The 24,123-nt window shown below is 42.0% G+C and overlaps 1 protein-coding gene across 3 annotated transcripts; it reads right to left on the bottom strand.

Moving 5' to 3' along the window:
- Positions 1 to 140: 140 nt before the first annotated feature.
- Ist1 (IST1 factor associated with ESCRT-III) lies at positions 141 to 23,583 on the bottom strand. 3 transcript variants are annotated; one of them, XM_057753540.1, is made up of 11 exons: positions 23,485 to 23,583; positions 21,653 to 21,737; positions 12,316 to 12,418; positions 11,013 to 11,193; positions 10,346 to 10,433; positions 8,623 to 8,706; positions 7,861 to 7,971; positions 6,309 to 6,515; positions 5,527 to 5,619; positions 4,076 to 4,124; positions 143 to 2,050 (listed from the first exon to the last, which is right to left on the bottom strand). In XM_057753540.1, exons 3-11 carry the CDS (start codon positions 12,401 to 12,403, stop codon positions 1,857 to 1,859), a joined length of 1,095 nt encoding a protein of 364 aa, XP_057609523.1. In that variant the 5' UTR covers positions 12,404 to 12,418; positions 21,653 to 21,737; positions 23,485 to 23,583; the 3' UTR covers positions 143 to 1,856. The 3 variants fall into 3 exon arrangements, with proteins under 3 accessions (XP_057609525.1, XP_057609523.1, XP_057609524.1); XM_057753542.1 differs by lacking the exon at positions 5,527 to 5,619 and having other exon boundaries at positions 141 to 2,050; XM_057753541.1 differs by lacking the exon at positions 21,653 to 21,737.
- Positions 23,584 to 24,123: the final 540 nt, after the last annotated feature.

A 24,123-nucleotide genomic window follows, 5' to 3' on the forward strand; every position in this document is an offset into this window, starting at 1 on the left:
GTTTTGAGCCTGTCCTGGAACTAGCTCTTGTAGACCAGACTGGTCTCGAACTCACAGAGATCCGCCTGCCTCTGCCTCCCAAGTGCTGGGATTAAAGGCATGACATCCGTGTCTTAAGATGAAATATCTTTTTTTTTAAAATATTTATTTATTATGTATACAATATTCTATCTGTGTGTATGTCTGCAGGCCAGAAGAGGGCACCAGACCTCATTACAGATGGTTGTGAGCCACCATGTGGTTGCCGGGAATTGAACTCAGGACCTTTGTAAGAGCAGGCAATGCTCTTAACCACTGAGCCATCTCTCCAGCCCAAGATGAAATATCTTAATCTCACTGTTGCCTAGGGTAGCTTACATTTTACTGCATTACTGATAACACTTTACATCTTATGACAGAAGTAATACTTTGTGTTAGTGAAGAATCCGAATCCCATTGTTTCCAAAATCTTGCTGAGGGACTTCAGCAGTGTAGTAAGGAGAAGGTACCCTAAGGACATACCACAATCCAGCCACACTGCCAACCAGCAGGTAACAGAATGTTCACCACTCATGCCAAGAGTGGGCACAACTGCAGTTTACCTAAAATAGAGTTCATAGATGCTATCTGAGCTCAAACCCAGGGATTGAAATGAGCCCAACAGCCCCTGACGCCTGTCCTAAGGGAGAGGAAAGTGAAGGCTGGATCTGACTTATATACTAATATGGATCACCTGGTAAAATAGTCTCCACTAAAATCCCTTCATTTGACCAACACTTGAGAAAGCAGGACACGGGATCTTTATTAGCAGCTACTGAGCTATGAGAGACGAACCAATCAAAAACAGTAAAGTTGCTTGAAACAGGTACATACAGAAATATTATACATAAACAAAAATCTCATCTTCCAGTCCCAAAGCTAACCTCCTGGGGAAGGGTGGCCTTGGCTAGGGGCAATGAAGCGCATAAGTTACCATAATAAAGAGTCGCACCCACCCAGGAAAGCAGTGAGCTACAGCAACATGGCACCAAAACTTAAGATATCAGCTTGTAAAGATGCCCTAATTGTAAGTATTCAAATGAAAACACGTATCCCCCTTTCCTGTAGGCTTCCAGACTTGAGCACTTCTATTAAGGCAACTGGAAGCCCACCCTAGGCTTGGATAGAGACCTATGCTTCCTTCCTAACATGCCATGGGGAAAAACAAATTTCCATAGTGCTACTCGTTCCTAAAAGGGAAACACAGCACTTAAAGTAAAGCAAAAAGGCCACAGAGGGCTCCCTGAGAATCCAGTAGAACTAAGAGAGAACTTTTCCAAACAAACTTTGCAACTGGATCCAGGTGGAACAGTGCCCTGCAGCAAGAAGTAGTGTATGTCAATGAGAGGGCCCCGCCTCCAGGAATCGTGACAGTGGCTTCCAGAGCCATCTAACTCATTTGAAAAAACACACAGTGGCCTTGCTTCTCTCTACAATCACCCCCAAGCAGAGGATGCATTTACAAGCCAAGGCTGAGACATGTCATAGGATACTCTCTTCCATGGTCCAGCACCTTTGGCAACTCTACCCACAGTACTTCCCTTCTCACTCCTTTGGGAATTGAATGGTCAGGAGAGAACCAAGGATCCATGTGACAGACAGACAGGTAAACAGCCACCAGAAGCCAACTGCTCCAGCCACAGTCTCTAGCTGTTAGTCTCTCAGTATCACTAGAGAATTGGAAAGCAACACAATTGGTAGAGCAGCAGGAGAGCCCCAACGAAGAATGCTCGGTGATGGTTAACAGATGAAACGGAATTTCATGGAGATTCATTGTTACAAGAAAGAACTGTTCAGTCTCAACTTCCAGAATCTGGACGTTGCCTGGTTTAAGAGACCTATGTTTTCTTTTTCAGTTCCTCAAATCTCCGGGAAAGATCATCAAAGTCTATGTCTTCTGATGCTGAGGTACTGGCTCCAGCAGATGCAGTTGGGAGTGTGTCTGGCACAGATGGCAACTCTGGCAGTACAAAGTTGTTGTAATTATCCATGGGTCTGGAAGGGGGCTTTGCAGGAGCTTCTGGCTTGGGTCCTAATTAAATCAGGGCAAAGAGTATATAATGTTACAAATAATAGAAAAATGACTCAGCCATCCTTTGACAAAAACACCACCCAAACTCCATAATCCCTTTTGGCAGAGGACAAAAAAAGATCAAACTGCTGGAGAGGCTGGGGATGTAGCTCAGTTAGCAGAGTATTTGCCCAGCACACACAAAGCTCCTGGTTTTACACCAGCAATGCATACAACTAGGTATGGTGGTTTACTCCTATCATGGCGAGCACTAGGGTAGTAGAAGCAAGAGGATACGGAAGTCCGAGGTCCTGTTAATGCTGGTACTATTTGATGTGATCATCCATTTGTATAATGTCTTCCAGTTTGCTTTTTTTCTTTTTCTTCTCTTTCAATGCTGGAGATCAAATCCAGGGACTTGCACATGCCAAGTAAATGCTCCACCACTAAGCTTATGGCCCCAACTTCCCAGTGCTGGTATTAGAGATGCAGCACCACATCCAACTTCTCCGATTTTAAATATGCTTTCTGGGGTGCTAGTAGCACTCCGTTTTTAACTTATTGAACAACTACATAAACATGCTTACTTCATGAAAATTCACCCTTATTGTTTGTGCCTATTTTGCCCTCTGTGCTGGGTAGTTTTATATCAACTAGACACAAGCTAGGATCATTTGAGAAGAGGGAACTTCAACTGAGAAAATGCCCCCTCCAGATTAATGAGAGAGGCACAGCCCAGTGGGGGTCTCTACTAGGTAGGTGGTCCTGAGTGGTATAAGAAAGCAGGCAGAACAAGCCATGAGACCAAGCAGGTAAAGAGCATTCCTCAATGGTTTCTGCTTCAGTTCCTGCCTCCAGATTCCTGCCCTAACTTTGACAATGGACTGTGATATAGAAATGTAAGAAAAAAATAAACCCTTCCTCCTCACATGGTTTTAATCACGGTGTTTATGGTGGGTTTGTTTTTTTGCTTTGTTTTGGTTTTTTTTTTTTTTTTTTTTTGGTGTTTTTGAGACAGGGTTTCTCTGTAGCTTTGGAGCCTGTCCTGGAACTAGCTCTGTAGACCAGGCTGGTCTCGAACTCACAGAGATCCGCCTGCCTCTGCCTCCTGAGTGCCGGGCCGATCATGGTGCTTTATTACAGCAATAGAAGGCTAGCCTAACTGAGACACCAATATATCACTTTAAAAAACAGCTGGGGTGGGGGCTAGAGGGATGGCTCAGTGGTTAAAAGCTTTTCCAGAGGACCAGCACCCACACAGCCACTCAAAACAGTCCTAACTCCAGTTCCAGAAGACCCAATACTCTCTTCTGGTCTCCAGGGGCACTGATGCACATAGTACATAGACATACATACACCCATACACACAAAATAAGAAAATTTTTTTTTAAAAAAAATGAGGAAAGGCTGGAGAGATGACTCGGCCATTAAGAGCACATGCTACTTTTCCAGAAAACCCAAGTTTAGCTCCTAACACACATGTCAAAACCACCTGTCAAGCCAGGTTAGGGGGGCACATGCCTTTAATCCCAGCACTTGGGAGGCAGAAGCAGGTAGATATCTGAGTTTGAGGCCAGCCCTGTGGTCTACAGAGTGAGTTCCAGGACAGCCAGGGCTACACAGAGAAACCCTGTCTTAAAAAACCAAAAGAGAGAGAGGGAAGGAGGGAGGGAGGGAGGGAGGGAGGGAGGGAGGGAGGGAGGGAGGGAGGGAGGGAGGGAGGACGGACAAAAACCACCTGACACTGCAGCCTTAGAGGGCCCTCCAGCCTCCATGGGAATCTGTACTCACGTGTATAAACCCACATACATATACATAATGAAAAATAATAAAAATTTACTTAAAAAAACTTAAGTGACTAAAATAAAACACAGCCTTGGAAGATTGGGGTTAGGAAAAATATTTATGTTTCAAAGCAAAAAGTCCTGAGCTCTGTGTTAGACAAATTATATTTGAAAAGAGGACATGGATCATGATAGAATGCCATGGAGAGAGGAACAGGAAAAGAGAATCCAGCATCCATGAAGCTTTCTGAAATACACTTACCAACAATCTGTGCAGAAGAGACATTTTTATCACCATTAATGTCATCAACCTGCAAAATACAGATTGTTACCAAAGGAAAAGACAATGAACAACATCTTTAGACAAAGTACTAACACTGGTACAGCTCCTTTGTTTTCCAAAAGCTAAGCTGTTCACCAAAAGCAACAGAATTTGCTCCTAAGAAAACGCCTCCTAGTCTCTCTGAACCACAGACACCATGCCAACCTCTGACCTGCCAGGCAAACAAAGAAAAAGTCTTACCACACTGTGACACTTTTCAGCTTCCAGGCAAAGCAAACTAGTAAATCTACAAGAACCAAGGCCTCAAGGACTGATGAAGAGCCACCTCATTCCATAAACTGTTGACCATGTTTTGATACATGGACTACTAAAGCGTGAGAAAGACTCAGCTCCAGGAGAAAACACATCAACTAGAGATGAAAACCAATGGGAAGAATGATCAGAGAGAGCTTCCTAGGTGAGCAATTTACATAGCAAATCCACAGCAGCTTGTTTTCTAAGTAAACCACATGGAACAGCTCCCAAAGGAATGGATATATGGGTCATGTATGTATATCCAAGACTGGCAGGAAACAAGTAATTGTGAAGCAGAGCTGCTGTTAAATCACAGTTCAAGGCATCTTTACTACATGAACCATTTACCCATCACCCCAAACCCCTGAGCTCTAGGGACCACACCTACATGACAGACACACACCTTACCACTCAACTACTTCCCAAGAGTTTAATTTTTATTTTGCAACAAGGTCTTCGATTTGCAATCTATCTACTTCAGTTCCCAAGCTGTTAAGATTACTGGCCTGTGGCAGAGGTTTGCTCTATATAAGTTCTAACTATAAGAATAAAATGTGAAGCCAACGCTACAGGCCAAAAATGAGTGACTGGACATTTTTGGTTAAGACAAATACTGTTACTATTGTTCCCCATGAATGTTGAAAACTTAAAAAAAAAAAAAACAAAAAAAACTGATACTTTAATAAATATATTCTAATATCAAATTACAGTAACTCAATGTGATTCTCAGACTAGTTAGTACAACAAATATATCTATATTTAGTATCTTGAGTAGGGCACTACAACTTTCTTTTTTACTTTTTTTAGAGGGGCTCATGTAGTCCAGGCTGACCTTGACTCTTGATCCTCCAAAGTGCTGAAACTATAAGCATGTGCCACCATGCCCATTTGAGTACTATAACTTCCTAAGAGCAGCTCCTTCCTGATTCCTGGCTTCAGTGCCAACATAGCAAGCCCACCACAAATGCCACCAACAGCACACCACATCTCCAGGGCAGTATAAAAGCAACAAGGAATCCCAAAGCAAGAGCAACACCCATACTAAGTTGATCAAAAATTTGCCTTCCCTGTTATTATTTTGCTCTCTTCATGGGATTCACTCTCCTGCCGTTTATCAAAGAGGCTCAGGCACTTACAGACTCATACGATGGGGGAGTTGCTGGTATCTGAGGTGGGTGAATGTTAGGAAAGGCCTGGTAAGTCCCCACTGGCAATCCACTGAAATCCGACTGCAAGAGAAAAGCAGTATCACAAACCCTGCTCCCAATCTGTAACTTCTGTATGGGATGGGAAGAAGTATGTGTGAATACACACAGTATGTAAGTAAGTATGTATGTATGTATGTATGTATGTATGTATGTATGTATGTATGTATGTATATGTATCCTCAGAGGAAAGAAAGGCTCAAAAGGATCACATGTGATCAGAAAGACTACAAGTTTAAAGATCTACAACGGTTATTCCTCAAATACCACATCAAGTGCTTCAATGTCTATCTCCAAGGAAAAAAATCGAAACACTTTCTTGTTAAAAATAACCTACTGTAAAATTGACATCCTGTCAACGAAGGTTTTTCAGCCTGGTAATAAAGGGAAGTTCTTCATTTTCAGAAAGAAAACAAACAAACAAACAAAAACTACTAGCATTACTGCAACAGGTACCCAGATGTTTAGTAACCTTTTCCTACCACTATCTTTAGATTGTTCTACTTCGGTACTTGTAGCAGACACCAAGGACTTCCCTCAATCTGATATTGTTCCTCCATACACTTGCTTGGTTACTAGGCTAATACAAATATTCTTTTTATTCTGTATTCTTCACAACCTACAATTCCTCAGTGTTTATAGACACTATATGTCCTCTTCTGCAACATTTTCTAAAGCTCACACCCACACTTTCTTTATATACACATACTTACTGGTCCCTTTGGCAGTGGGTATGAGAAGGGAGCATTTGGAGTGGGCATAGGCATGGGCATGGGCATGGGCATTGGCACTGTTCCATCAGGTCCACCAACAGGGGCTGTGAACCCGCCCCCTCCTCCTCTTCCAGGACCACCTTTCTTCACATCATCTGTAAATCCAACATCAATAAGGTCTTTCTCCACCCCAGCAGGAGCTTCTGCCTAAGAAACAAACACAAGCACTTAATCCGGGTCCACAGCCATGCTCCCTAGGAGAGTCTAGGGACACACACATAAGCATAAAAATTGTTTACTCTGTAGTGCTCACGATTTCAGCACCTGCAGGGCATGTGAAGGAGGTGGGGAAAACACTACACTGCAATGCTCCACAATCCCCAGGGAACAAGGGAGCCTACAAAGGTCTCTAAGAGAAGGAAAAGAGCAGAATGTAAAGATTTTAAAACACCCTGTCCTGGACAGATTCAGAAAGAAAATGCCCCAGGAAGGAATACTTTCTTCCACTGAGGGCCAGTTCTGATGGAACACTCAGGTATGTTTCTACACATTAATGCTCGGGGGTGGGGGGTTGGAAGCTGCTATCCATCCTAGGGGTGTTTGTGTACAGGAGGTTTGCTTAGCATAAGAGCTTCTACCACACCACACTAAGTTTAACTGTTGAATCATTTATATTTAGGACAGAGAATCTGTTTTACATGCATCCCCACAATCAGCTTTTGGACCATTACCTGCACATAGCACAATAAATGAACCACTTAGTGTAGTTGGTATTTTTTACTCTTTGTAGGCCCACCGCCCAGCTCCCCAATAAATACTCAAGAGACTTATTCTTACTTATGAATGTCTGTCCTTAGCTTGGCTTATTTCTAGCCAGCTTTTCTTAAATTATCCCATCTACCTTTTGCCTCTGTGCTTTTACCTTTCTATATACTATATACCTTTCTTTACTTCTTACTCTGTTGCTGGCTGTGTTCTGGGTGGATGGCCCCTGGTGTTCTCCTCTCCTTTTCCTTCTCTTCCTCCTCCCTCTATTCTCATTCTCCTCTTTCTTCTTCTGTCTGGCAGTCCCACCTATCCCTCTCCTGCCTAGCTATTGGCCATTCAGCTCTTTATTAAATCAATCAGATGTTTCAGACAGGCAAAATAACACAACTTCACAGAGTTAAACAAATGCAACATAAAAGAATGCAACACATCTTTGCATTATTAAACAAATATCCCACAACATAAACGAATGAACACATCTTGAAATAATATTCTACAACAATGTAGCCAAGTCTTGGGTATTACAATTTCTTCAAACTTGCAGAAAGGTAAAAATAATATGCTTTTACATTTCTGTCAAGATTGTGCAGTCTCAAGATGACTTCATTCATTCATTCAATCTCATGCTTTAAGTAACCTGTGAGATTTGCAGGTATACTTTTTGTTAAGAAGGCACCAGCTGAACAAAGGTTTACTCACTCAAATTCAGCTAGCATAAATAATACCTTCATCAAGCAGTCCTACACAGGGACTCATTTTCCTTTGTGCTCTGGCATAAACTTACCATGACCACAGAGTCAGGTTCATAGGGTACATTGTAATTCTTGGCAATTTCAATCAGGTATCTTTCCACTAGAATTTTGGGTGGGGCTTCCACACTCAGTTTGTGCATTAGCTGTAATAAAATATTAATGTTAAGAAGCATCTATACAACCAGTCTAATCCAAACTTGTTACTTTTAAAAAACTAATTCCTCGGGATTGGGAGGAACTAAGCTCAGTGGTAGAGTGTGCTTAAGTCCTGGGTTCGGTCCTCAGTACAGAAAGAAAAAAAGAAAAGACAAAAATAACAAAAAAGACCATATATATATATATATATATATATATATATATATATATATATATATTAGTTCCTCTCATCACTAGCAAAATTGGAGAAGAATAAAGATGAACTATTTTTTTTTCCAGTCAGAAGGCACATTGGGACCCATGCTTTTCTCACTATCTCTAGCTGCATATGAGATAGATACAAGAAAAGATTCAACACTAATGCCATTCCCATTTCATTCATCCAACCCTTCTTTCTACTTTCCTTTCTGCCTTCATAGCATGCAGAAGACGGAAAAGACAAAAGCAAGCACCACAATCAGGTGTTGGGCAGCAAAAGAACCCGACTGTACTGCCGGCCACACAGCCATCCTCTGACCTTCATTATACTATAAAATACACCTCTCAACTAACTCAGCCATGCACCTGCACAACTTAAGCCCCTGCTGGTAATAAAACTATCTTTCCCACTGGGTCCTGTTTACAAGTATGTTCTTTACCCTATCGTTCACAGTCCCAATCTGGTTGGTCCTGCACAGCTTGCCATATTCCTTGCTATATTTAGCACAGAGCTGATCAGCAACCTACAAAAAAAGAAGAAAAATTATAACAGAAACCACTCCACACTTCCTATCAACATTAAACGTATCTTTATGACTAGGTTTAAAGAAATAATGCCTATGAAACCTTATTAAGCAGACACCATTTATTCACTTACCCAAAAAGCAACAAGTTAACTACAAACACTGTCATTAAGCATGAAATACTATAAGTACAACAATGAGCTGAGCAAGGTGGCACACACCCGCAATCCCTTTAACTAGGGAGGGAGAAGCAAGAGGATCAGTTCAAGGTTAGCCTGGGTTACATGAGATCTTTTTTTCAAAACTCCTCTCCCACCCTCCAAAAAATAGTAAAATGATGATGAACAAAAATAAACACTATTCCTACTTAGGGAGTCTTAAAATCTCTGTGCAAAGGGCTGGAGAGATGGCTCAGCGGTTAAGAGCATTGCCTGCTCTTCCAAAGGTCCTGAGTTCAATTCCCAGCTACCACGTGGTGGCTCACAACCATCTGTAATGAGGTCTGGTGCCCTCTTATGGCCTGCAGGCATACACACAGACAAAATATTGTATACATAATAAATAAATATTTTAAAAAAAAATCTCTGTGCAAATAATAATATTAACAGTAAAAACAACCCAATAAAGGTCCACCTGCAGCTAAGATAAATGCTCCTAAAGGAAGGCACACATGCAAATCAGACCTGAGCAGAAAAGTGAGATGAAGCTGCCTCTGAAGAAAACAATGTTTTGTCAATATTTGAAAGATTATTAGAAATTAACTAAGCAAAGAGCTGGGTATAGTATCAAGTCTCTGTAATCCCTAGTGGGAGGCAGAAGGAGGAGCCCCAAAGTTTGAGACCAGCCAGGGCTACATAGTTAAGAAACAAACAAACAAGTTAACAAGACTAGAAAGAAAATTGTTCTAGGGAAATGTGTAAAGGTCTCCTGGGGCTAAACATGGTCAATACACAAACATGAAACACAGTCAGTGAGCCTATAGTATAGAACCTAAGAGTATAATAACAACTGAAGATCAGTCTGGTCTACAGAGTTAGTTCTAGGACGGCCAGGGCTACACAGAGTTACCCTGTCTTAAAAAATTTAAAAAAAAATTCTTTTAGATACAACAGTTGGCACATAAATCTGACTTTTAGAAAGTTGTTCAAATTCTCAAAACAATATTTTATGACATGAAGGTCTAAAAAGGAGTAACTACTGAACAAAGCCTATTTTAAAACCAGGAGGTACAAGATAAAGATACCCAGTCAAATAAACAGACTTTTCTTTTTTGTTGTTTTTTGCTGTTATTGTTGTTTTGAGACCAGGCTTCCTATAGCTTGGAAGCCTGTCCTGAAGCTAGCTCTTATAGACCAGGCTGGTCTCAAACTCAGAGATCCACCTGCCTCTGCCTCCCAAGTGCTGGGATTAAAGGAGTAAACTACCACCGCCTGGCTATAAACAAATTTTTCTAATACCAAAAACTACAAAGGCTGGGCATGGTGGCACATACATATTTTTAATCCCAGTACTCAGAGGCAGAGAAGGGTAGTTTTCTGTGAGTTCCAAGCCAACTAGAGTGACATAGTGAAACCTTGTCTAAAACAAAACAAAGTAAAAACAAAAGCCTACAGACATTACAGAAACTGCTTGTACTCACTATTTTCAACTCAGCCACTTCTGACTGAAGTCGAGGAGCAGCCCAGATCAGTGTAGACACAGATTCAGCCAGACCAGAATCTAGTTCCCTAAACAAAAAAATAAATTAAATTATACATAATTTAACACTTTTAAAACCAACAAAATCGGCCGGGCGGTGGTGGCGCACGCCTTTAATCCCAGCACTCGGGAGGCAGAGACAGGCGGATCTCTGTGAGTTCGAGACCAGCCTGGTCTACAAGAGCTAGTTCCAGGACAGGCTCCAAAACCACAGAGAAACCCTGTCTCAAAAAACCCAAAAAAAAAAAAAAAACAACAAAATCATAGTTTTTATATCATAGACCAGATGACCTCCAAAGTTATTTCACAAACTACACTGGCTTCAGGTAATTGACATTCCAGCCTTTTCATTTCCCTATTTGCTTCTGAAGAAACAAAAACTAAGTGACATGTTCAAGTCCTCAAAACCTCACACAAGCTGAACCAAGATTCAAACCTGGGACACTGGACTTCCAATTCTGTTTTCTTTTCACTAATAGGCAAACAGATTCTTGGGAAAGGCAAAGAACTGCTTAGTGTTAGCCTGCTGCAGACACACATAGACTGAGAAAGTATTATTCCATTCTCAAATTCCACATTTGTTTAGCCTCTGAGGCAAGATATCTTACTTCATAGACTGGATAAGGCCAAACCGAGCCAGCAGCAGGTCACAGTACAGCTCCAGGATCTCCATGGCCTCCACAAGGTAGTCTTCCCGGATAATGTGCTCCACACGGATGCGTGCTCGCTCATCCTTTCCAGCAGCCAGATAGTCAGCGATCTCCTTCCTTGCTTTCTGAGCCAGTTCCGCTGGGACACAAACCCCATTCCAGTCACACAGCAATAATGCACTGGAACCTGGCCAGTTGGCAGACCTCCACCCAACAGAGAAGACTGAGAAGGTTCTACTGTAATCTACAGTATCCTAGCTCATACTCACTTACACATCTACTCTCATCATAGCTGCTCTAGAAGTCACCACCCTACATAGATGAATCTAAGACATAGGCTGACATTTCCAACTCAGAAGCCAGAGTCAGGAAGGGTACTACACTACTCCACAATAGCTGCTAAACATCCAAGAGGCATTGGTTCCAGGATACCTATGGATATCACAACCAAAAGGCTCAAGTGCCTGGGACATATAGAATGGGTCAGAATATGCAGACCATTTATGCTTAGCCTCCTGTATACTTTAAACCACATCTAGATTACTTATACGTGTAATATAAATGCCAGTTGCAATGTATTATTTTGGAATAATGACAAGAAGTCTGTACATACTCAATACATAGACATTTTTTCTCTGAATATTTCTGATCCACATTTGTCTGAATTCACAGGTGTGGAACCCATGGATGCAGAGATTACAAATACAGAGAGTCAACATTACATCCCCTTCTGTGGTGGTTTGAAAGAAAATGTCCCCCAAAGGGAGTTACACTATTAATAGTGGCCTTGTTGGAAGGAAGTGTGTCTCTGTGGAGGCAGGCTTTGAGGTCTCACATATGCTCAAGCCATACCTAGTGACACAGACCACTTCTGGTTGCCTGCTCAAGATGTAGGACTCTCAGCTACCTCTCCAGCACCATGTCTGTCAGCACATTGTCATGTATGGACTGAACCTCTGAACTGTAAACCACCACAATTAAATGCTGCCTTATAACTCTTCATGACCCAAATAAGAGTTGCTGTGGTCATGGTGTCTCTTCACAGCAACAGAAACCCAAAGACACCTTCTCTGCAACGAAGTGTTTCAATTTAACTATATACAAGAGGCAGACATGTATCCTAACTGCAAAACTATACAAGACTCCATAGTACTAGCCTGAAAGATCCTGCTTGGGATGCTGGTGGCTGGTTTAAAAAAAAAAAAAAAAAAGACTTAAAGGGGGGATGCACGGAGAGAGACATGACGGACACAGTACTCACTTTTTTTTTTCTCCAACAATTTAAGACGATTTATGACTAATCTCAAATTGACTCGTAAGCGCTCAGCTTTGAAGCCGGAGCCCAGCATGCTGTCCTGCTCCTTCTGGAAAAAGTAGCAGCACAAGAGTCCAAATTAGTTCAGAAACTTATACTACTTAGAGGCAGACTGTGACATAAACCAGAGTGGTTTCTTTCCTTTTTTCTTTTTAGTGCTGGAAATTGAACCAGAGCCATGTGCATGTCAAGCACATATCTACCACTGAGGTATCCCCTCAGTCTCTAGGGATTTTCTAATACAACGACATGACCTAAACATCTTGTTTACATTATCATTTTACCATTGTTCAAAGCACTGACTGAATAGGAATAAGTGAACATAAAATCTGAAAGAATCTGGTGAAAGATAAAATTAGTATGTAGGTATTGGTCACAGACAAGAAGGCCAGGCATGGTGACACACACCTTTAGTCCTAACTCAGGAAGTCGAGGCAGGCAGATCTCTGTGAGTTTGAAGCCAGCCTGGTCTACATAATGAGTTCCAGGATAGCCATGGTCACAGCTACAGAGACAAACTGTCTCGAAAAACAAAACCCCAAACAACAAAATAAAGAGGCAAGAAGTACTACTGCCCCCCCACAAAAAATTCTCAAAAAATGGTGGTCATTATTTTAAAAATTGCCAAATTTAAAGCAAAAGTCAAAATACCCTTATGTTAATTTCTCAAACATTGCTACTAAATTTGACCCTTTGAGAAAAACTACTGTCTAGTATCACAAAAATATCAATAGCATTTTCTTAGGCACAGAGTTATACGGGGGGGGGGTGTGTGTGTGAAGAATACAAGCAGGAACCTGCTCTACAAAATTCTACAAGAGAGCACTATTTACCAAGATATGCACTGACAGCCATAAGAATCAACATAACCATCAGAGGATGTCAGGACACACAATTGTGCATTAAGCACTGTATATTCTATTTCAAGATAGGACAATTTCTATTTCTCAATTTTATTTCTGGACTTAAAACTTTAAAACAACATAATGTTCACGTAGAAGCTGGATCTGACAAAGTAACCAAAAAAGATACAAATAAAACAGACAAAATGTACAAACACCAGGACTAGTATTTGTCTGTGTAAAAAGCACTTTCAGAAGATAATGGAATATACTTCCTTCTGTGAAACTGCATCAAGAAAACTTCATACAACACTGAATAACTTGTATGTCACAAAATAACTTTCATCCATTATGTCAAATTATGTTCAATACATTCAACAAGTATTTATTGATTATGTGTCAGACTCTGGCTAGATGCTGAAAAATAAAGAGTGTTAAGTACAGCCTCTGACTCTCACAAGAAAATCATATTCTACTACTGAAGAAAAAAATAGTTAAAATCCAGCAGGTTATAACAGTGTTTGAAAAGGATTATGATTCTAGAGTCTCTCAATTGGGAGTGACTGGAGACATCTTGCATTGTTGTAACTGGAGGGGAAGCTATTGCCCACTAGTGGGTAAGAGGCCTAGGATGCCGTTAAACATGTAAGAATGAACAAGACAATGTCCTTACAACACCTGCCCAAAACCTCAACAAAACCAAGACTGAGAAACCCACTGTAAATAAATGTCGCAAATTCTTAGGACAATCATAATGAAAGGCTCCTCAGAAAGCAAAGCTTAAGCTGTGTCCTAAAGAAGAAAGCAGGTCTGTGTAAAGGGAGAGTGAAGGCCTGGTGTGCTGGTACAAACTGACACATCAAGACCCTGTCTTAAACCAAAAACCTCCCAAGTACAAGGAGTTGTATGTGTAAAATCCCAGGTTCCAGAGAACAAGGTTTCTGAGAGTTAGACTCCTGATACTCTAGCAGACTATGTGTTCACAGATCCAAACAGCATCCATATTTTCAGGCATTCATAAGCAGAGATGGATAGGAAGTAGGAAGAAAGAAACGCATTAACAACTACTATCATATATTTTCTAGTCACCTGCACTAAATCAGCCAGTAACTATGGGTAGAACTAAGAATAAAATTTAAATGCAAGTCAAGAGTGGCATCTGTAGCCCAAACTGATGAAAGAGTCTTAAGCGTTCCAGCCTAGGCAGTCTGACCTACTCTCCAACTACCAAGGCCCAGATCCAGGGTGATGTGTTGTCCCACCCAACATTCACCCCATCTGTGATTTGCCGGAGCACAGGAAGGGACGGGTCCTGCAGACTCAAAGCTACAAGTCTCCACAACACAGGGCAACAGCAAGATAATCAAGGGAAGTTTCAGCAAAGGCCCAGCATCAATAGTTCAATAGTGTAGCAGAAGCCAGAGGACTCAACTAGATCAATGATTCTCTGCAATCAACAGTTACAAGTAAAGATATGTAGATAAAAGGGATTACAGCATGACTTATTGCGTCACAATACTGCTCCATGACGAGATTGTTTTTTTTTTTCCTTCTTTTTTCCTTTCCTTTTTCTTAAAATTTATTTTACTTTATTTGGGGAGAGGGAGGTTGCAAGGGCAGAGGGTGAATACAAAGGGACAGAAAAATGAATGGATAGAGATGCATGATGTAAAAGACACAAAGAATAAATAAAAAGAAGGGGAAAAAGAGTTCCAGCCTTGGTAATATAAGGAGACCCACTAAACTAAAACCTAAATGTACCTGAAACCTATATCGTGTACTTTATCACACTATAAACTGTAATAGAGCTCAGATCACATGTACAAGGAAGGCCTAAATGAAAACAGGAGTATGGGAGCAGAGGACTGCAGAGACAGCTTAGCTGGTAAAGCACTTGCTGCTCAAGTCTAACAATCTGAGTTCAATCCCGAGGAACTATATAAAAAGCTGGGCATGGTGGTACATAATCGTAATCCCAGTACTAGGGAAGCAGAGACAAGCAGATCCCTAGGACTCATTAGCTAGCCAGCCTAGCTTGCTAGGTGAGCTCCAGGTTTCCAGTTAAGACCCTGTCTCAGAACTGTGGTGGCACACACCTTTAATTCCAGCACTCAGGAAACAGAGGCAGGCAGATCTGAGTTTGAGGATAGCCTGGTCTACAAAGCAAGTGTCCAGACAGTCAGAACTATAAGAGAAACCCTATCTCAAACTACCACCCCCAACCCAATCACAAAAAAGACCCTGTTTCAGAATTCAGTGGTGGTGGCACACACACGTTTAATCCCATTACTCTAAAAATTCGAAGCCAGCCTGAGCCAGCCTGGAGCCAGCCCGGTCTAAAGAACAAGTTACAGGACAGTCAAAGAAACACAGAGACCAGCACTCGGGAGGCAGAGGCAGGCGGATCTCTGTGAGTTCGAGACCAGCCTGGTCTACAAGAGCTAGTTCCAGGACAGGCTCCAAAACCACAGAGAAACCCTGTCTCAAAAAACCAAAAACCAAAAAAAAAAAAAAAAAAGGAAACACAGAGAAACCCTGTCTCAAAAACAAAACAAACAAACAGGAAAAAAAAACCTGTATCAAAGGCAAGATTGACAACTCCTGAGGAACAGCACAAGGGTTCACCTCTGGGTTCTACATGTTCAAATATCCTCTATAACAACTACGTATGGAATGCCTTCTACACTATAAAAGTCATAGAGATACACTAGTTAAAAAAAAAAATCAGGGGTTGGAAAGATGGCTCAGTGGTTAAGGGCACTTCTTGCAGGAGACCTAGATTCAATTGCCAGCACCAACATGATGGCTTACAACCATCTCTAACTCCAGTTCTAGATCCAATGCCTTCTTCTAGCCTACCTGGGTACCAGGCATGCACATGGTATACAGACATACATTTGATCAAAATAGTCATACACATTAATAAATAGAAAAAGAAAAAAATAGTTACTGCCTTGTGTTATAACTCAGAGAAAGTATCATATCACTAATTAAAATAACTCTCATCAGTGACTCAAAGAAAGAAATGGTGTTATAAAGTTTATTACAGGGATTGACCTTGTCAGCCACCTGTTTGGAAACTGCCACAAAGGCAAAAGATAACATTGGGACAAAATGCAGAGTTGTTAGTTGGGGGGTAGGAGTCAAGATTTCTGTGGTTCTTGATCCTCAGCACCAATGTAATGACTCACAACTGCCCCCATAACTCCAGTCCCTTTTCTGACTTTCACAACTGTGCTCAAGGTGCATTTCCCTACATACAAAAATTACAAAAAAAAAATTAATTTAAAAGAAACAAACAGAAATATTAGAAGAGTAAGAAACTTGATGTAAAGGATCAACAACAGAATGGAAAAAGGACAGAAGAAAAAGCCAGTACACTTGGAGAGATCGATAAAACTCTCCAATATGAAAAAGAAAACTACTGATTTAAAAAAAAATTGATAAAAACAAAAAAAAAACATAATTAGAGACAGTTCAGTGGTTAAATGTGCTTGTGGCACAATTGTGAGCATGAGAATTTGCATCCCAGCAAGCATGTAACAAGCCCTTAACCTTAACATGCCTATAACCTTAATACTGATCTAAGTGAAGCCAGGCTCACTGAAGCTTGCTGGCTTCCAACCTCACCAAGAAAACTCAAGTCTCAGGTTCACAGATACACCCTGCCAGAAGAAGAAGAATAAGAAGAATAAGGAAGAAGAAGAAGAAGAAGAAGAAGAAGAAGAAGAAGAAGAAGAAGAAGAAGAAGAAGAAGAAGAAGAAGAAGAAGAAGAAGAAGAAGAAGAAAGAAGAAGAAGAAGCTGCTACTTGAAAATAATTAGCTAGAAATTCCCCTAAATTAACACACATACATACAGAGACTCAAAAAACTCCAAACACAACAAAACCCAAAGAGGTTCATGCCCCATCTCATCATAAACTGCTGAAATTAGATTCAGATTTGTACCACCACCCCACCCCCCGCCCCAAGACAGGGTCTTTCTGTGTAGTGCTGGCTGTCCTGGAACTCACTCTGTATATCAGGTTGAACTCAAACTCACAAATCTGACTGCCTCTGTCTCCTCAAACTCTGGGATTAAAGGGTGCGTCACCATGGACAAATTTTTTAAAAACTGAATGAAACCAGATAAAAGCAATATATTACCTATTATCTATAGTGCATCTATTCATATGACCAAATACAGTGTGGCATGAACCTACTGCTCCAGCTACTTGAAATGAGAAGGGTCATCAGAGACCAGCACAACACAACCAAGAACCCAAAAATCAGAAAGAAGGGGACAGGCTAAAAATTTCACCTAAACTCATAGAAACCAAAAGGAAAGTCATTTTCAAATACTGGGGGGGGGGACGACGACGACGACACCATCAATCCAGAAACCTTACATCTGGCAAAATATCCCTCAGAATTAAAGGTGAAAAAAGACATGATCACATGAGGGAAAATAAAAAAGAAATTGTGTCCTCAGCGGAACTGCTCTAAAAAAACTGCCAAAGAAAGGGTCAATGAGATAGCGCACTGTGAAAGTGCTTGCTGCAAGCCTGGTGGGTTCAAGCCCAAGTGTAGCACAAATAATAAAAACTCAAAGACAGATACTAGGCTCAACTGGAAGATCAGAAGAGCAAAGCAGCCAAGCCACTAGAGAGCTCTTACCTCCATGAAATCCAAGATTGAAAGAAAGTGAGTTCCTGTCTAGGATTAAAGGCGTGCACCACCTCCACCCGGCTTCTATGGCTAACTAGTGTGGATGCTGGGGTTAAAGGTGTGCACCACCTCCACCCGGCCTCTATGGGCTGACTAGTGTAGCTGTTTTGTGTTCTGATCTTCAGGCAAGCTTTATTTATTAAAATACAAATGAAATATCACTACACCCCAGAACCCACAAAAAGGTGGAGAAAGAAAATCAACTGCACCAAGTTATCCTCTGGACACGCACAGCATCACACCTGCCACCCCTCCAACACACACAAAGATACAGAAATGACGAATCTGTATGAATAAACCTAATAGATTGTTTCTCTCAACTCTGTTAAATTTGACAGTTTAAAACAAAACCAGTATTTTTATGGGATTTCAATACACATAAATGTAATACTTAAGAAAACCCATTACTTAAGGGGAAGAAGGTAAAACAACCTATATAATGGTAAGATTTCTACATTCTACCTTAAGTGGAAAAACACTGACTCTAAAAACATAGCCACGTCTATCATCTCTATAGCAATCACTCTCACATTCACACACACACTTTAAAGATTTTTATTTTTATTCATGTGTATGCATGTATCTGTGTATGATGTGTATGCCAAATGTAGGCAGGTGTCCTCAAAGGCCAGATAGCTCATTGGTTAAGAGCATTCACTGGCTGCTCTTCCAGACAACCCTGGGTTGGATTCCCTGCACCTACATGATAGCTTACAACTGTCCGGTAATTCCATTCCTAGGGGATCTGGTGCCTTCTTTTTGGCCTATGAGGGCACCAATCATTCACAAGAAACACAGACTTGGGCTGGAGAGATGGCTCAGTGGTTAAGAGCACTTGCTGCTTTTCCAGAGGTCCTGAGTTCAATTCCCAGCAACCACATGGTGGCTCATAAACCCAGATGAGATCTAGTGCCCTCTTCTGGCATGTGGGCATACATGGAGGCAGAATGTTGTATACATAATAAATAAATAAATCTTTAAAAAAAAAAAGAAAAAGAGAAACACAGACTTACATGCAGGTAAAACATGCATATACATTAAAAAAAAAATTGTACATACCTGAATTCTCGGCATTTGAAAGACAAGACACAGATTCTAGGCAAGCTCTCTCCAAATGAGCTACACTAGTTACAATAGAAAATATAGTAATAAGCCCCTAGCATCTAAATTGCATTTTGGGGGAGGTGAGGTTAAACAGGCCCTCACTCTGCATCACAAGTTGCCCTGAAACTCTCTACAATCCTTTTGTCTCACCTTCCCAAGTGCTAAGATTACTTGGTGCATGATGCTCACCCACAACTATTTTTATTGATATGTGTGCTAGCATGTGTTTGGAGACCAGAGATCAACTTCGAGTGTCTCCTTCAACCTTATTTTCAGGACAGAGACTCTCACTGATTGGATAAACTGGCTGGCCAAAAATCCTCTAGTTCCTACCTCTCCAGCACTGAGATTAGACACATGCTAACACTACCACCTATACACACTTTACCTTCAATTATTTCACATATACAACCAAAGAGCAGAGCAGAGCAGAGCATCTTGTCCAAAACCTAGTCCTTGTTATGCTGATTATGAGGAAATGTAACTAAATATAATTTTCCTAGTTTAACCACTCACACTTTTTTTTTTTTTTTGCCATGTTGGGATGAAAATACTCAGGAACATATAGGCTAGGTAAGTGTTCTGCCACTGAGTTACATCCCCGCTGAAAAAGAGACATTTCAATGAAAGCTGACACCAGCTTTCAAGGAGTTCACAGTCTGAGACTAAACAATGGACGACCAAAACACAGAGCTAATGAATAAATCATGAAAACCAGCTTTCAGTTTTCTACCCTGCTTATACAGGAAAAGCCTACTGTGACTGTGCTGCTATTTTTATTTTTATTAATAAGAGTCATACATGGATCATCAGCCTACTTAGTATTCTAAGCATCTGTCAATTCCTCATTTTACTCAAATCCTTAACAAAATCAAAACTTAGTTTCTCACCACCCAGATCCTTAGAGGCTTCTTCATTCTTAGTAGAAATAAAGAGAAGAATTTAAGATTATTTAGGGAAGGAAAATAGAGACTGCTGCATCAAGAACTGCTCCCCAAAACACTGAAACAACAGTCATCTTGAAACCTCCATTACAACACACACAGACACAAAAGATCCTCATCAACCAGCTTTAGAGTCCATAGCTGCAAAGAATCAAGAGAGAGAAATGCGATGCAATACAGTGGCAGGACACACGCTGGGTCGCTAGTAAGACGTGTTTTCCAAGACACATAAATCAACTTCTTCAATGGATTATTTATACAGTTTGCCAGCAAGTTTACTGTACTTTCATATGATATAGTTTAATCAAATATTTGCTGACAAAACCAATCAAGACTGATATTTTCAGAGCCGAGTGGTGGTGGCAGTGCACGTCTTTAATCCCAGCACTCGGGATGCAGAGGCAGGCTGAGTTCCAGGATAGCCAGGACAACATAGAGAAACCTTTCTCAAAAACAAAAAACAAAAACAACAAAAAAGACTGAAATTTCAATAAAGAAATCATACAACCAACAACAATGTGTGAAATTCACAACAAAGACTAGGCTTCGGAGTCCAGGCGACATCAGTTTCAAGAAGTTACCAATACTGAAATGAACCGGCATTATAAGACATCTTTATGGTGCACGCCTTTAATCCCAGCACTCGAGAGGCAGAGGCAGGCGGATCTCTGGGAGTTGGAGACCAGCCTGGTCTACAAGAGCTAGTTCCAGGACAGGCTCCAAAACCTCAGAGAAACCCTGTCTCGAAAAACAAAACAAAACAAAATAAATAAATAAACACATTGCAGAAAACTCTCAGGGTGTACATTTTTGGTTGGCTTTTACTGGATTCTTTTCCTTTTTCTAAAACTAGAGTTCACGCTAACCTAGGCTAGCCTCAAACTAATGGCAATCCTCCTGCCTCAGCCTCTAAACTCTGGGGTAACAGACCTGCCACAATGACCCAAAGTTCTGAAGACATTTTAAGTTGTAGGCGGTGTCAGGAGCATTTATCACGAGCTACTGTGGATCATGGCGCAATCACAGCTTATAGCAATTGATGATTCAGATGTCAGCCCACCAGAGAAATTATTCTCAAAGGAACCATGCGAGGCAGGGCTTACTACTACTGAAAACCGTTGCTTTCATCTGTAATTTCACTCGTGCAATAATAGCTGTGATATCTTCCATCACCATGCATTTTCATGCAATGTGTATACGTAATCTCATGATTGTGTCTCAATCTTATGGGCACATATATCTGTGAGTGGTCAGGAAAATGAGTTTTCATTTAGCCATATAATTTTGATATATAGAAAATATACTAGGACATACTTCATAACTAAATCTATTTGTCCCACAACAACTATAGACAAAAGCCTGCTGTTCCTTTGGCTCAGACTACTAACCGCACACAATTAGCTTGCTTTCACCGCAGAGCAAGTTCAAACTAGACTAAAGACTTTTTGTAAATAGTTTAAAACTGTACAGCTATGCACAGAGTCTGTGACTCTGACAAGGTTGCAACACAAAGGACCCTAAGAAAAGCATCCAATTCTTCACTTGTCAATCTGCTGACAATAAACCTATGTCTCAAAGTTTGTCACTGGGCACTGTGCCCCCCAACACCCACCCCCATCCCCCCACCTGGTCAGGGTCCTACTCTTGTAACCTTGGAGCCTTGTACTGTCATGCCAATGGCTTACCCTAGGAATCTGCTTTTGACCAATGAGAAGTAACTCTTGTAATTTTTTTTTATCACTCCAAGTCTCCTGTAGAAAAGTTTGGATGCTGAAAAGAAGAAGGTAGAGAAAATTAGAAGTAGAACAGGGGAATCAGAATAGAGGCCGAAGAATAAAGAGACTAATTTGGAAAAGCAGAGAGTGAGAGCATTCGTTAGTTCCTTCACCCTCAGATACTCAGAGAAAAAAGCCCCTTTCGCTTGCTGTGGTGTCCAATTTGAGCCCTGAAGAGGGTCTAGGGACTGGACCCCAAAGGCTCTCATTAGGTGGGGACTACGCACCATTATCCTTTCGCCATTTACAATCCTATCACATTATAAAAACCTTATTTGTATGACTGCTTAACAATTTCCATACTAACTGCCTGGACTTTATTTTAATATTTATTTATTTATCTATTTATTTGTTTATTTATTTATTATGTATGCAATATTCTTTCTGCGTGTATGCCTGAAGGCCAGAAGAGGGCACCAGACCTCATTACAGATGGTTGTGAGCCACCATGTGGTTGCTGGGAATTGAACTCAGGACCTTTGGAAGAGCAAGCAATGCTCTCAACCGCTGGGTCAGCCCCTTGCCTGGACTTCTGACATCTGTACCATAGCAGGAATGCTGGAATGTGTTACTGTTCCTGGGTTTGAACTGACTTACACAGAATACAATGTTTTGCAGTTTTACTTTAAACCACAACACGCCACATAAAACTGGGACTTGATCCTGATTAGAGCTTGTTAAGTGGACCAGAGTCTACCTGAGGATTCCAGAGGGGTGCAGGTCATGTACAAACCAGAGGTACAGGAAGAAAAGAGAGGGCTACAAAGTCACCGGAGAAAGGAGGAGGGAGAGTGTATTTTTATCAAGTGAGAATGTTAAAAGGCTGCATGACTTAAAAACAAGAGCGCTGTGTGGTCCCCCAAGAAGGTCTGTGGATCAAAAAAAAAAAAAAAAAAAAAAAAGAAGGTCTGTGGATCAAAAAACTTGAGGGGTCACCTCATAGCCAGGCGGTGGTGGCGCAACCTTTTAATGCCAGCACTCAGGAGGCAGAGGCAGGTGGATCTCTGTGAGTTTGAGGCCACCTTGGTTCACAGAACTAGTTCCAGGACAGCCAGAGCTGTTACACTGAGAAACTCTGTCTCGGAAAATACATACATACATAAAGTTATCACCTCAGGTTTTAATAAGCTGGAAAAATATATGCATAAGGAAAAATATGACTGAAACAAGATGGCATGTTGATTGTTTTCCAGATTTGAAGGAGTTACACTGTTTTGTTCTCATAATGAAAAACAAAGCTCAATTAAACATCACGAACGCGTAAGAGCAATAACAAATAAATTACAATCTCCTTTGAGCATCAGACTAAGCAGACAGAAAGCACCGAGAGCCTCCCTCTGCTGTGTCCTAGTCCGAGCGAGGTCCGCACCCTACTTCAAGTCCTGACCCCAGCACCCGGAAGAGCTGCGCGGGGAACAGCGGCTATCGGGACCTGACTCCCTCCGCAGCGACCGCGGCGGGACACAAGGCCTGCCTGAATGTCTCGACCCGACGACACGGCAGAGGGATGTCTGCTCAGAGCCCAGGCCATGCCCGGGGAACGAGGCGCCAGGGACACCGACGCCAGCACCGGTCTCAGCGGCCCCACCTCCTCCCCGCGGCCCGAGCCCAACGTCGGGCCTGATCCCGACTTGTCAGGGCTTCCTTCCCCGCTGACACGGCGACGGCTGGGGTCTGGGGAAGGGCGGGGCGTAGGACGAAGGGACAGACAAAGCTGCCATGGCTACGGTGGGCACGCTCACCTGGAGGAATCCAGACGTGAAAACGGAAGAGACGGATTTCCGATTAGCCGCCCAGCGTCGAAAATGGCGACTCCCCCGACCTCGCCACAGCGAACCCGGGCGGAGGAATCCACCGGGCGTCTTAGCCACGCCCTCCATCGCAGGGATTGGCTGCGCTCACAGCGCTGGGCGGTGTCGCTCCGAGAGTCCCGCGGTTCCCACCCTCTCGGAGCCGGACTGACTGGGGACTATTTCCCACCGCGGAGGCGCGGGACTTGACTCGGGGCACGTCACGCGGAGAGTGGAGTCACTGGGCTAGGGGAGTGCCTTGCAATTTGCCCGGGGCGCGGTTAGACTAGCGAAGGTTATTCCTGGAGTCCGTGCCCAGTACCCTTGTCCCAGATCGTCCAGCCCCTGGAAGAACCGGCTGCAGGCTGCCTCGCAAACGTCCCCGGTTCCGTGCCAACCTCGCTCGCCCGGCGGTCGGACCTTAAAATGTTCGGATCTTCCCCACAATAAATATTTGTATATACAAATTGTACTGCAACAAGATCATGGTATTTGTTGCTTTCTTAAAATCCTCTGACAGGTTAAGAGCACTGTCTGCTCTTCCAAGGATCATGTGTTCAATTCCCAGCAACCACATGGTGGCTCACAACC

Source organism: Chionomys nivalis, chromosome 21, assembly GCF_950005125.1.
Source record: "Chionomys nivalis chromosome 21, mChiNiv1.1, whole genome shotgun sequence".
NCBI classification, from domain to species: domain Eukaryota; kingdom Metazoa; phylum Chordata; class Mammalia; order Rodentia; family Cricetidae; genus Chionomys; species Chionomys nivalis.